Source organism: Littorina saxatilis, linkage group LG1 (assembly GCF_037325665.1).
Source record: "Littorina saxatilis isolate snail1 linkage group LG1, US_GU_Lsax_2.0, whole genome shotgun sequence".
NCBI classification, from domain to species: domain Eukaryota; kingdom Metazoa; phylum Mollusca; class Gastropoda; order Littorinimorpha; family Littorinidae; genus Littorina; species Littorina saxatilis.
Window position 1 is genome coordinate 55439546 of NC_090245.1, and position 14313 is coordinate 55453858.

General features: G+C 44.2%; 1 protein-coding gene across 3 annotated transcripts in view; it reads left to right on the top strand.

The window, feature by feature from the left end:
* Window positions 1-10414: 10414 nt before the first annotated feature.
* LOC138974586 (uncharacterized) overlaps window positions 10415-14313 on the top strand; it is a 28998-nt gene continuing 25099 nt past the window's right edge. For 2 of the 3 annotated variants that reach the window (XM_070347308.1, XM_070347319.1), the window contains exons 1-2: window positions 10415-10472; window positions 11975-12152. In XM_070347308.1, the coding sequence (XP_070203409.1) occupies window positions 12065-12152 (88 nt within the window). In that variant the 5' untranslated portion in view covers window positions 10415-10472; window positions 11975-12064. Of the gene's footprint in view, window positions 10473-10511; window positions 10613-11974; window positions 12153-14313 lie in introns of those variants that run through there. The other variant, XM_070347312.1, reaches the window with a different exon arrangement.

The following is a 14313-nucleotide window of genomic DNA, read 5'->3' on the forward strand; positions in this document are numbered from 1 at the left end:
GCACACACACACACACACACACACACACACACACACGCCCGTGAACGCATGCAAATCAATAAGTTAATCACAAACGCAAGCAGATCAATAAATCAATTAGGCATATGCAAATTAACCTAATGAGCAAAAATACTAAACAATCTGCTCTGTAACTAAGAGCAGAGCACGTAGATGCTGCAGCAACACTCTTCATCCATCATGACCAGCACAGAAACAAAGGCAAACCAACCCTGACTCTTCTCTCTCTGTTCTGGGACTGGCTCAACCTAATAAAACTTGTGGTCAGGAAGGAATATCTTTTTGCCACAGCTCGTGCGCCGTCGCCGGACAACGGGTGGCAAAGGTGGTGGATGGCCGGCCAGTGGGCAGTGGGACAAGGTGTGTGCGTGATAGCCTGATGCCCCACAGTTCGGACACACGTAGGCTCTCAGGACCGGACAGATCACCATGCCGAAAGGGTCCTGTGGAGAAATCAGACAAAGATAAATGGATAGAGGATGGATGGATGGATGGATGAATAAACATGCGCTAAGCTCCCAGCCCTTGCCCTCAGCACAGAACAGATCACCACGCCGAAAGGGTCCTGTGGAGAAAGCAGACAAAGGTACAAGTAGATTGATAGATGGATGGATGAACATGCGCTCAACTCTCAGCCCTATACCTCAGCACAGAACAGTTCAACATGCTGCAGGGCTGAATATTGGTGGTCCCCCGATCACCCCCGGCGGGTTCAAATCACGTCGGGCGGATTCGAAATTCCTCTGAAATCGCCCCCCGGGCGGGTTCAAATTTCGCTGAAGCACAAAGTCGTTAGGCAACGTAGTTAATCGGAACGGCCGGCGAACAAATATCTCTCGCGGGCGATCTCAAAATCTGTCACTTCTCTACTGCTCACTCATTCACACCCCCCCCCCCCCCCCCACTTTGAGAAGGACTACCACCAATTAAGGCCAGACACATTGGCTAGACAGCTACCGCCTCACTTGACCGTGTCATCACCCCTCCAGTGCCACGAGCCGCTGGCGATTGCATCAGCAGTCAAAATAGCTACTCCCCCCCCCCCCCCTCTTTGCGCTATTCACTTCACCCCCACTCTTATCTTATCCTGCGCTGACTAATCCTTCAGAGACTTTCACATGTTGTACAACAGTTTCCTCTCAGATAAAAACTCGGTCATTGACCCCGGGTAAGAAGGTCAGTGTCTGGACAGGCAGTTGTGTTCAGATTGCAAGTACCGGTCATTGACCCAGGTCTCAAGGCCAACCAGCTTTTACAATGCATCTGCCTTTGATCTGACCGCCCATCCAGAGCAAACATATTCCTCCTCTGTATTTTTCCTTTGATGTGCCTGCTATGTACCACTGATCCAGTTTCTGGGAAATGTATAGGTCATTGACTGCAGGGATATTGATTAAGACCGTTTTCTAAAATACATTAAAGGCATATGTACTCGATGACTATACACGCTAATTGCTTTACCAACAGCTGGAGACATGCTAAATTATGTTCCCTGCAAAATATTGTGGTCTAGGACCCCTTTAATGTTGAGATATGTTAATTTTCATTTTGATCTGGATCGTCCTATTTATAGATTTGGCAACACATGTAACGTTGATGCAAGGGAGCTAACACCGCGGCTTTGTTGACATCCTCACTTTTTCAGAGGCTAGAACAAGCTGTAATGCATGTATTATGGTCCGCGCATGGTGACATATCGTCATTATATGGTCTTATGGTGCGTTTGACATCGATTATGGGCAAACTACACTTTGTAAACACGGGAGCGCGTACATATGCCTTTAACACCAGCTTTGCTGACCAACTTAGTACAAGTAGTGACAGTACTACTGCTGTCAATTATTTCCCTTCAACTAAGGAAGTAACAAACAAAAAAACGATCCAATATAATTATGTGATAAAGAAGAAAAGACAGACCTTCAACAATAGGATAAGGGGTGCAACTCTGCAACTCTTCTGAATCAAAAGCATAAAGATCACCTGTAAACAATTCTAGGATCAGGAAATCGGAACATCTGTTTGTTTTCATTAGGAAATAGAAATGAAATATAATGCTTGTGATTATTTGTGACTTCAGCTGTGGTAAATTTGGCTGGTATGCAACTTTTATACTTCTGCTTGATCTAACAGTAATATTAATAACACACACAAAAAGAAAAAGAAACAAAACAAGAAAGCAACTTAGAAAAAAAATTGTTGTCAGCTTTTTATACTTGGTTTTACACAACAAAAAACATAATTTAAATTTAAAAAATTGCTGATTTACTCTTTTGTTTAAAGTGTGTGTTTATGTGGGAAGTAAAGTTCCATAGTAAATTACTTTGTAAATTGTGTGGTAGGGGGTACATAAAGGGGCTAACTTTTAGTGAGGTTTAGTGTGTGAGAGGGTGTGAATGTTGTTTTGATTTCTTGTTTCTTTGTGGCGGCATTTATTTTAGATTCTTTATTAAAACAAGGTTAATTATCATTATATTAAAATATAGCACTTTAGTCATCAAGTTTGTGTGTGTGTTTGTGGTAGTTATTAGTAGTGCAAATCCACATGCATGCATGAATGTATGCATGTACGTCTTTTGTGTATGTGGTTAGCACGCGACGAGCCACTGGGGCCGTTGTAAGAAATCCCGGCCGGTTGGGGGCCGGTCATGGTTGGGATTTGGGGGGGCCGGTTCAATTTTTGACTTCCCACCGGCCCCCCTGGCCGGTAGCAAAAAAAGTTAAGGTACACCCCTGATGCTGAACAGTCATGTTGAAAAATCAGACAAAGGTACATGTAGATGGATGGATGGATGGATGGATGGATGAACATGCGCTCAGCACAGAACAGATCACCATGCCGAAAGGGTCCTGCGGAGAAATGTGGCAAAGATAAGTGGATAAGATGAGGTATATGTGCGTGGATGGATGGATGGCCTATGAATGGATTGATATGCGCGCATCTCTCAGCCCTAACTTTCAGCACAGAACAGATCACCATGCCGAAAGGGTCCTGTGGAGAATGGATGGATGGATGGATGGATGGGTCTTCAGGACAAAACGGACCACCATGTCCTTGACGTCAAGTAGAAGAAAGCAAGGGTGGATGTATGAATGTATGTTTGGATGGATGGATGGATATATATTGGCCCTCAATAGGGGACAGTTCATTGGCTGGCTCGATCGAGTGCCAGATGCACATAAAGGGGCGGGTTATTGTGGTAGCGTTCATATTCCTTCACACATGAAGCTAGCCCAAAACAAACTGTAGACCACCACAGCCCCAATACTGTTCAGCACTGTGTTTAAAGCAAGAAAGAAAGTATTCACCGCATAAATACAGATAAGAAATATCATCCTACCTTCAACACGTGCGTGCTGTAGAACTCTTTCATTTCCCCATTCTTCTTGCAAAAGACGCACTCCAACTCCCCTTCCTCTTTTTCTTCTCCTCCTCCTCCTCCTCTTCTTCCTCTTCCTCCTCTCCCACGCAGTCTGCCACGACTGAAAGAGGATGACCTGGGCTGCCCTAACGGTATCCCCGGTGTTCCAGACCAACCGAGCATGTCGCCACCGCTGTTCATGATGGTGCTTGGTATAGAGGCGAAGGGGGTTGATGAGGTGGGGAAGTGATAAGGCGAGAAAGGGGTGGGGGAAGGTATGATTGCAAATGGGGGAGGGGGTGGGATGGGGAAGGTCCCAGCAGGTAATATTGGGAAGGGGGCAGGAGGTGAGATTGGGAAGAGAGGAGGTAGGATGGGAGAAGGGGTGTGTAAGAGGGTGGTGTGGAGAGTTAAGGTGGGGGTGGTTGAGGTGGTAGTGGTGGTGGTGATGAAAGACTCCCAGCAATGTCCATAGTTGTCCCTATCCCACGTTGCCTTGGAGATGGGACGCAGAGGAGATGGAGATGAAGGGCTGGTGCACGTTGGGGAGGTGAGTGGTGGTCTCTTAATGGGCGAGGGTGGGGCTCGAGGCTGAGTAAGGGGAGATGGTAAGAATGGGGACCGTGGCTGCATGAAGGGTGTGGGTGTGGGCTCCTTGAGGGGTGCAGGTGGGGGTGTGGATGGGGACTGCATGAGAGGTGAGGTTGGTGGTGGGGTTGGGGGCTGAGTGACGGCCGTGCAGGGTGGGAATGAGAGTGGGAATTCCATGAGGGGTGAGAGTGGTGGTAGTGGTGGAGGTGGTGGTAGGTGAGAGATGGATGACACATTCTGCCAAAATGGTAGTGTATCTTCTTCTTTGGCAGAAAACTGGACAACAACAAAATGCAGAGAATATATATAATACATTTTTCGGGTCCCTTTATAAACCCCTTTCAGACAAAAGCCCTGTAAAGAATATACAGTATTTACTTCTTTTTACATTTGGTCAAGTTTTGACTAAATGTTTTAACATAGAGGGGGAATCGAGACGAGGGTCGTGGTGTGTGTGTGTGTGTGTGTGTGTGTGTGTGTGTGTGTGTGTGTGTGTGTGTGTGTGTGTGTCTGTGCGTGTGTGTGTGTGTAGAGCGATTCAGACTAAACTACTGGACCGATCTTTATGAAATTTGACATGAGAGTTCCTGGGAATGATATCCCCGGACGTTTTTTTCTTTTTTTCGATAAATACCTTTGATGACGTCATATCCGGCTTTTTGTAAAAGTTGAGGCGGCACTGTCACACCCTCATTTTTCAATCAAATTGATTGAAATTTTGGCAAAGCAATCTTCGACGAAGGCCGGACTTTGGTTTGCATTCCAGTTTGGTGGCTTAAAAACTAATGAATGAGTTTGGTCATTAAAAATCGGAAACTTGTAATTAAAATTTTTTTTAAACGATCCAAAAACAATTTCATCTTATTCTTCGTCATTGTCTGATTCCAAAAACATATACATATGTTATATTTGGATTACAAACAAGCTCTGAAAATTAAAAATATGAAAATTATGATGAAAATAAAATTTCCGAAATCGATTTAAAAACAATTTCATCTTATTCCTTGTCGGTCCCTGATTCCAAAAACATATAGATATGATATGATATGTTTGGATTAAAAACAAACTCAGTAAGCTAAAAAGAATAGACATACAGAAAAGCGTGTTATCCTGCTCAGCGCGACCACTACCGCACTATTCTGCATGGCTTGTCGATGTCACTGCCTTTGCCACGAGCGGTGGACTGACGAAACTACGAGTATGCATGTGGTCTTGGTGAAAAAAGCAGAGCGTTCAGTTTCATTCTGTGAGTTCGACATCTTGACTAAATGTTGTTATTTCGCCTTACGCGACTTGTTTCAAACTGATAAAGAGCACATGCTTTGGCTCACTCGAGTAAGCTTATAAGTATGCTCATTACCTGAATTCTTGCCTGCGAGAAGGACGACCAAATAATCTGTACGAAAATCGACACAAAAGTGACATAATTTTTTACCCATCTCTGTTGTCCACCGGTGTAACATTCCGTTTGGTAATATCCGTTCTTCCCTCGAGGGACGGTTCAGAGGGAAGGGGCGGGGAGGGGGGGGGGGGAAGAACTAGTGTTACACCGGCAGTCTTACACGAGATAATGATGTCGAGTCTAATAAGTGTCTTTTATTGTCACCGGATGGGCACATTGCTAAACACCCCTCCGGAGTATAGCAGTGACGATACCTCATGGCGCCCCCCCCCCCCCCCCCTCCCAACCATTATCCTCCACCCCCACCTCTAACCATACCCCTCACCCATCCATCATGATTCGCCACTGTATTCGGAAGCAGATTCCCAAAAAACTACTACAAGAAAATTCAAGTTTTCCTTGTGCCCCCCCCCCCCCCCACCCCTGTGATAGCTATTATATAACAACAGCAGATGCAACAGGTATATATTTGAAGGCATCTGGAACTACTCACATTTTACGGTGGACGAGGACACTTTGAAATCATCGAACGAGTCAGTAAAGACGAAAAAAATACGAGACCACACAGAAATGCCCTGGACATGGTCCGAACCATCCAGAAAGTGTGTGTGAAGAAAAAAACGTCATTACATAATTATTATTCCGTCGAGTTTTCCTTTCGTCGATACACGATACGGTTTTACTATAATCGACCTCGGGATGAAATGGTTGTTGCCGGGTTACGTTTGAGTAAGATACCTACAGGCGAAGAGATGGGAACGAAATACGGGCATAGACAAACTTTTAATTTAGAACGAAATAAAAACAAGCACAATATTTATCACGTATCAAAAACACCACCGTCGCCATCACTGTGACAAAAATGCTGGCATCAAATTCATTAGTAACAAGTTGTGACAGAGGAAAATGTCTGACTCACTTCCATGGAGACAGAATGAACCTGAGACCTCAATCAACGCCGCCGTCGCAGAAGTGGGAAACAGTCTGATTGTCTTATTGATACATAATTACACCGCCGCGGCACGTGCGCAGTAGGCGGGATTGATTGTATGTAGAAGTTTTCGTGTGCAAGATGACCCGCAGTCGCTGTCGGGGTCACAGATAGGTGTGAGGCGGACAGGCAGGGAGGCCGGGGGGGGGGGGGGGGATAGTGAGGGGTTGGACTGATGGAGGATGAGGGGGGGGGGGCAGGAATGAATAAGGAACTGTTGAACTACAAAGCATAACTTGATAGCACAGAGAAGCAGGGGGGGGGGGGGGGGGGTGGAGGGTTTGCAGGCGAGAGGTCATATGCCTGCACAATGCTTCCGCCTGTCCCATGTTTTTGCAAACTGAAAAGATGGCGTACGTACCGTCTCTCTGCCGACGTTTGTGGTATATTGATGCTATCGGGTTTTTCACCGGCATCAACTGGCCGCCGGTCAGATCGTACTGATCGACGGGGTTCGATTCTTTGCTTATACCGTTGTTACTGCTCAGTGTTGCCAGCACGATGCGTCTGCGCGCTCCTCGAGAGGTCCGCTGGGCGGTTTGGGGATCAGCTCGAAGTGATTCTGCTTAAAACTTTGCAAAGAATTATAAGTTCTGCATAAAAAAAGTGACCGAGAACAGATTTTCAGCCCTCGATTTACTTACATCGTTGATGTTCTGCCGTGAAAGGAACAATTAACTAGTGACTGAAGAGTGTTTCTGTTTGGAACCTGGTTCTCTCTCTCTCCAAGCGGTTAACGTGCGACTGATTTAACTATTGGATCATTCTTTATAATTATTGTATTTCAATCGAATTCTTTTTTTTCCCTTCTTTTTAAATTTAGTCAAGTTTTGATTAAATGTTTAACAAAGACGGGGAATCGAGACGAGGGTTGTGGTGTGTGTGTGTGTGTGTGTGTGTGTGTGTCAGTGCGTGTAGAACGATTCTAAGACAACTACTGGACCGATCTTAATGAAACTTCACATGAGAGTTCCTGGGTAAAATATCCCCAGAACATTTGTTCTTTTTTTGGATAAATATATCACTGATGACGTCATATCCGGCTTTTCGTGAAAGTTGAGGCGGCATTGTCATGCCGCTCATTTGTAGATCAAATTGATTGAAATTTTGGTCAAGCAATCTCCGACTCAGTCCGGACTTTGGTATTGCATTTCAGCTTGGAGGCCTAGGCTTACAAATTAATTAATAAGTTTGGTCATAAAAAATCTGAAAACTGTAATTACAATTATATTTGTATACAAGAGGCGAAGCCATCAAGGCTCACGTAAGAAATCGACAAACAGTAACACAAACTCAATCACACACACACACACACACACACACACACACACACACACACACACACACACACACACACACACACACACACAGAAAGAGCATAGGTGAAACTGTGCAAGAAAGCGAGACACTAGATCTAGATCTGTCTGTCTGCATGTAGCCTACTTACAAGGACACGACTGCCAACTAGTCTCGGCTCGCTCAAAATAATAATGACCGAGACTGTCAGTACTTCCTTCGCGTGACGTCTAACCCTCTTACGTCATAATGTGACGTCAATGTAATGTGACGTCTTCAAATGTTAGAGTTTCTACCACAGACATACACACGCACAGACGCACGCACGCACGCACGCACAGACAGACAAAGTTACGATCGCATAGGCTACACTTACGTGAGCCAAAAACGATTCAAAAATAATGTCATCTTATTCTTTATTACCTCCTGATTAAAAAAAATCCACATAAATATGTTATATTTGGAATGAAAACAAGCTAAGAAAAATAAGAATATAAAATGTACGATTAAAATAAAATGTCCGAAATCGATTTAATAACAATTTCATCTTATTCCTTGTTGTTTTCTGATTCCAAAAACATATAGAAAAATTAACCTTAGAAAGTTAAAAAGAAGAGAAATACAGAAGCGTGCTATGCAGCTCAGCGTAACCACTACCGCGCTAAACTGGCTCGTCAATTTCACTGCCTTTTTCCACGAGCGGGGGACTGACGATGCTATAATATTGTCTTGGTGAAAAAAAATGCAGTGCGTTCAGTTTCATTCTGTGAGTTTGACAGCTTGACTAAATGTAGTAATTTCGCCTTACGCGACTTGTTTAAATGTGTCCTCGTTGTTGTAGATGAAGTAGTACAGCAGTCCCTGCAATGTACGGCCCCCGGCGTGAGCGGACACCTGACATGTACGGACACATTTGCTCGGCACGGAGTGTTTTCCTTCTATATTTGCCCCCCCCCCTCTTAAACGGACACCTGCAAAACGTGGACGCGGACACTCATTTTCGGTCCCAACAGCAGGTCATACCTCCAATGTAGGGACAGACCATCGTCAAATTTTCACCACAACAAAATCGATAACAGAGCAGTCCGGCTCTTGGTACAAAGATCACAGCCGCAATGGCCTGATGACAGTCACTGATAACTTGAGTGCACGTGTACACATCAGGTGGGGGGCGTAGTTTTGGTCAGGAGTGGAGTACATGCGAAGATGCTAACATGAAACTGCACTGTGCTCTTTATTCTTGTCTGTTGGACGTAAACAACAGAAACCACAGTCGATGAAGGTCCTGAGCGAAAGAGAGTGAAAAACCGGCCACAGTTCTCAGCATCGTGTGCCTGTGTGTAACCTATTTCATTGACAAGATACTCTTGTTTCCCCTCAGCCTTGACCAGTGTCAGTGAGTTGGTTGCCTAATCTGTGAACCCTTCAGTTGTCTTGCTTTGTCAAAAGTTACGACACAGTCAACTGGTTTTGCTCGGAGTGAACAGTGCAGCTGGCCTCTCTGGCCACAGCCCCAAACAGTACATGGCTGGAGGGATCGAGTGAGAGAGAGGGAGGGGGGGGGGGGGGGGTGGAGGTGTAAATGGCTAAACTCTGAGGGGTGTCCGGTGTCACTGCATGGCAGCAGGAAGAGCATTGGAGAGAAATAGAGAGGTGTACTCTTCCACACAATTTCAAAGCATCAGTTGTCACGGCTTGGGGCAGTCATTAGTGAGGGAGAGTGGGAGCTGTGTTATGTACAGTGTATTATCATTTAGTAGCCACAAGAAGTGATTAGCATAGACTCAATCCTGTTGTTTGTGTGTCTCCGCTGGTGAGTGTATGGGGGAGGGGGTTGTCAGTGTGGTCACCCCTTCCGTGACCGGGACACCTGCAATGTACGGACAGTTTTGCTATGGCCCAAGGGTGTCCGTTCATGAGAGGGACTGCTGTAGTACCCATTCTTTGCGTTGTTTTACGTCTGAGAGAGAGCGTCTGAGAGAGAGAGAGAGAGAGAGAGAGAGAGAGAGAGAGAGAGAGAGAGAGAGAGAGAGAGAGAGAGAGAGAGAGAGAGAACGAACTTTATTACTCAAGGATGGAGCGAGAGAGAGAGAGAGAGAGAGAGAGAGAGAGAGAGAGAGAGAGAGAGAGAGACAGAGACAGAGACTGAGAGAGAGAGAGACTGAGAGAGAGAGAGAGAGACTGAGACTCGGACAGAGACAGACAGACAGACAGAGACAGAAGGAAGCAATGGTCGCTTTCATTGCAAAATACCTGCCAAAACTATCGGTTACATGGGCCGCCGGATACTATTACTGAAATGACTCAATAGTAGACAGGTACCTTCTTCTTCTTCTTCTTAGTGATAGGTAGCCAACATCAGCATGGTGATGAATCTGCTACGCTTGGGTGATAGTGGTTCCGGTCTATTGCTTGGTCAGGGGTGAAGTTCAGGGGGGGGGGGGGGGGAGGTTGGGGGTAGGTCGCCTCCCGTAAACCATCAGTTTCTGGCCACGGACACTGTCTGGCTTTTACACACAGTACAAACACACTTTCGTTTAAATACTTACCGCTAAAGAATACCCTAGGTGCCTTCGATACAGAGCGATCAATTTTCAAAGCATTTATTTTGCGTCGGTGTTGTGACATGTACCACTAAATAGTGAAGGAAATCGGGTGCCTGTGTCCAAGTCAATAGCAGTGGAAATTTCCACAGAGCAGCAAGGCGTATTTGTAACAGCGATGTTGATTGGTCGGTTCTTCGGGTGTCTTCGTAAGATCTCGGCAGCATGGCGACTGAATGCTGAAGTGGGCTGCGGCTGATAAGAAAGTAAAGGTAAGTAGCGAAAAACAGCATTGTATCGGGATTTTCCCCACTGAAAGGACCGTGGTACGAATGTGCACACCACAATATTTTTAGCTTGATATTGAAGGTGTGAGGTTACTCTGTCGAAGGCGACAGATAGGATTTTTGAGGTACGGGCGTACGTGTTGTGTATTTTCGCTCTCGTCTTTTTGCTTATTAAAAAGATGAACTTTGGACAGCTGATGCTGCAACCGACTAGATCAGTAGATGAATACAACCGAGTAACCTTTCTGCTCCAGTTGTTGGTCATGTGTATACTGTGTGTCGTGCAACAACTGTCAGCGTGGAATGCTGTTCCCTTTAATCAGGTGCAGTCTAACCTGTACGTAAGCAGTTGGACCTTAGCTTTAGATCTGCTTCAGTGCTTGTCTAACGATGACATCAAATTTTCCCAAAGATTAGTGTTTCTTAGGTAGTTACCATACAAAGCGATCTCACACAGGAAGTTACATGTCATCAATATCCTCATCCTTCTTTTGTTGGACAGTGTAATATATTGTGGCAGTTCAACACAGGCAGTTACAACTTATACATATGATAACTGATATTCTCAAATTCTACTTTCCTTGAATTTAATTAATAGTGTAATATAGTCAGAATGTTGTTTTACCTTGTGCCTATGAAAGATGTATTATTTGCTACAAATTTAAGTATTTTTGATACACAGGTTTGACCACAATTTCATAAAAAGAAGACACTTTCGTAATTCTTTCAGATATATATTTGTTTAATTTTGTGCAAAATAACTAATATGAAGTGCATGTTTGTGCATTTGCTTGAACCTCTCATTATAATACAATGTACATGTATTTGTATGTGTGTGCACACATGTGTGTGTATGTGAAATGTGAGGGAGGGACAGACAGACAGCAGTGTTGTTGCCCAAGGAGACAATAGGTCATTTGGACTTCCCTAAAAAAAAACAATAGGTCCAAATGTCCTGGCTTTAAAAAAACAATAGGTCCAAATTGTATTATATTGATGAACTTTACGCTGTTTGCGCCGTTTTCGGTAAATAGGTACACCGGCTGGATCGGGTATTTCCGTAAATGCAGCCTCGAGTGTCAATGACGACAAACACGGACTCGGCACTGAGTGCATTTTCACTCGTAGCGAACATGAGCATTTCGATCGGGGTTTGTTTTCTGACTTTGCAACTCCCATTCCATTCATTGCAGACCTTGTCCGCCTTGTACGAATATGTATCGGTCAGTTGACCACCAAAACGTAAAAACTATCGACCGGACAAGGCGTCAAATCAGAAAGGAATGCGCCAGAAACCGATGATCGAGGCCTGGCAACAACACTGAGACAGTGCAGAAAAGAGGGAGAGAGGGGAGAGAGATAGAGAGAGAGATATACAGGGAGAAACCAGCAAGACAAATCAAGAATTGAGATGCGTAAGCTTCATTTGTTATTAAATGATCTAGACATAATACACATGTGCACGATGCATCTGGTTTATTTTTCAGGGACTCATCAAGAACTGGAAAAGTGTAATGACAACCGACATTTGCCAGTGCTGTTGACACGACCGAACCAGATATAACTAAAAAGCCACGATGCGATTTCTAGGCGACGTGTATCGTGCTGCCACTGTTCTCTTGCACAGGCCTCGAGCTCTTGGGGTTACTTCTTGTAGTGCTCATGGTGAGTGCTGCTTCTTTATTTCAATCACTTTGAGTTGGACTATTTCACCTGTACATCTTAATGTGTGCAATTAATTATCTCCGCTTTTTGGAATGCCTGTGGGAATGTATAACTTTGTTACAGCATTCACCTTTACTGGGTTTAGTGTGCTTGTGTGGGATTCATGCTTGTGCAATTGCATCATCATTATGTATTCTTGTTCAAGTTGTTCAGGCTATTGATGACATTTTTTGTAACCTAAGATAGTAAGAATGAAAAAGTGAAGAATTGTTTGATTGTGTGCATTTTCAATGTGTAAGTCAAGTGATAATCTGTATCATTAATGAGAGTGTTGTGTGCTAGAGTTGTGAAACTTCCCCCTTTGTAAGTGATTTACAGAAGCTTAGTAATTCTCACTTCTGATTCCGTCCTCATTCCTTACTGCAGTATTGATTAGAGGGCAAAACATGAAAAATCTGGTCTTTTTTTAAGAACTAATGAAAATGATATTTGAAAGGCCATTGAAAACTCTTCTTTTTTATCGATTGCATCAGGTGATCCTTTAGCCGATGTGTCAAGAAGATCATATTTAAACACACACACGCACACACACACACACACACACACACACACACACACACACACACATCATAAATATAACACATAGACAGCCATGCAAAGATGTAAAGGCCTATAATGTTGTGAGCACTGAATAAGAAAGCTTTCTGGCGTCTATTTTAAATTCAGCTTATATATATGAGAATTTGCTGAGCTAGTGGAAAATGGTGGGATTGCTACCAGGCCAGCTGTACATAACTAGGCCTAGAGTGATCGCAAAGCCTTCCGATCAGCTGAGACTGGGAAACCCCCACAACAGATAAGAAATCAGATGACCTTGGAAAACTACCACCCACTACCCTTAAGTGTTGCTCCTAGGCATACCTACTTCACTGATCGGTGTACATGTACGTACTCGTACCCTACACTAGTGTTCATTTCAGTTATGTATCCTGATTGTCTAAAGGACTGATCACTGTCGCAGAATCCTTGCACATGTATAGCGGGATTGCTTGGAAAACACTTGTAACAAAAGTAATCCAATGATAAGACACATTTTGTGAATTGAAAAGTCAGGTTGTCTGCATCCTTTTTGTGTAGATTTTCTTTCAGTTTAAATATTTGTTCGCTTTTTATTTGATTTTTCAAAGGCAGAAAACAAAGTTAGGGACAATTTCGAGAGTGTTGGAACTGTCTTTATATTATTCAAAGGCTGTCTGTCACATTTTTGATTGCTAATACTTGTATGCAGTCAAACCTGCCCTTGCGACCACCTTTTGAAAACAACCACCTGCCCACAACAACCTTTCACAATGATCCCAGAATAGTTTTTCTTCGATGTAATTCTCCTTTCCACAGCGACAACCTGTGTATAATGACCACTTTTTTTGGCCAGTCCCTTTCGTGGTCGTTTTAGACAGGGTTGACTGTATCTCCAGCATTGTTTGGTCGATAAGCCAGAAATTTGGCACGGCACTTGCCATCCCTATGACAAATCTGTTTGGAAAATGTCTTACCCATGGCTACACAATTGCGGAAGTAATAAACTTAAATGACGAAGCATTAATGCATGTCAGATTTTTTTGGGGCGTTTAGTGATTGGTTTACCTCAAATTTTGCATGAAATTAATTACATTATGCCATATATATGGGCTAAACTCTAGATGAATCAGTCCCTAACCTCCACACATCCAGCCAGTTTTTGTATGTTACCACATTGAAATAACAATGTATCAATATATAGCCTGACTAATGGGGTCTTAATGTCCTCAGGCTTTTCATATAGAATGCCTATTTCGAATGATGACTTTTAAAAAAAACCATTTTTGACTCACATGCGAAGCAAAAGTGAGTCTATGTACTCACCCGAGTCATCCGTCCGTCCGTCCCCCCGTCCGTCCGTCCCCCCCGTCCGTCCGGCCGGCCGTCCGGAAAACTTTAACGTCCACCCCTGAACTTCATTCCGCCGCCGGACTTGTCAAATTAATGAGTCAACCAGTGTTGGTCAGACACCTGGGCTCCCTCACAAATTTACAGACACTCCAGGGAAGGATGTCAGGCCGCTGCAGTAGGCTACCCTCGGAAGATGACACTGCACTGCTGCTGAGTCACTTCGACTGTGTTC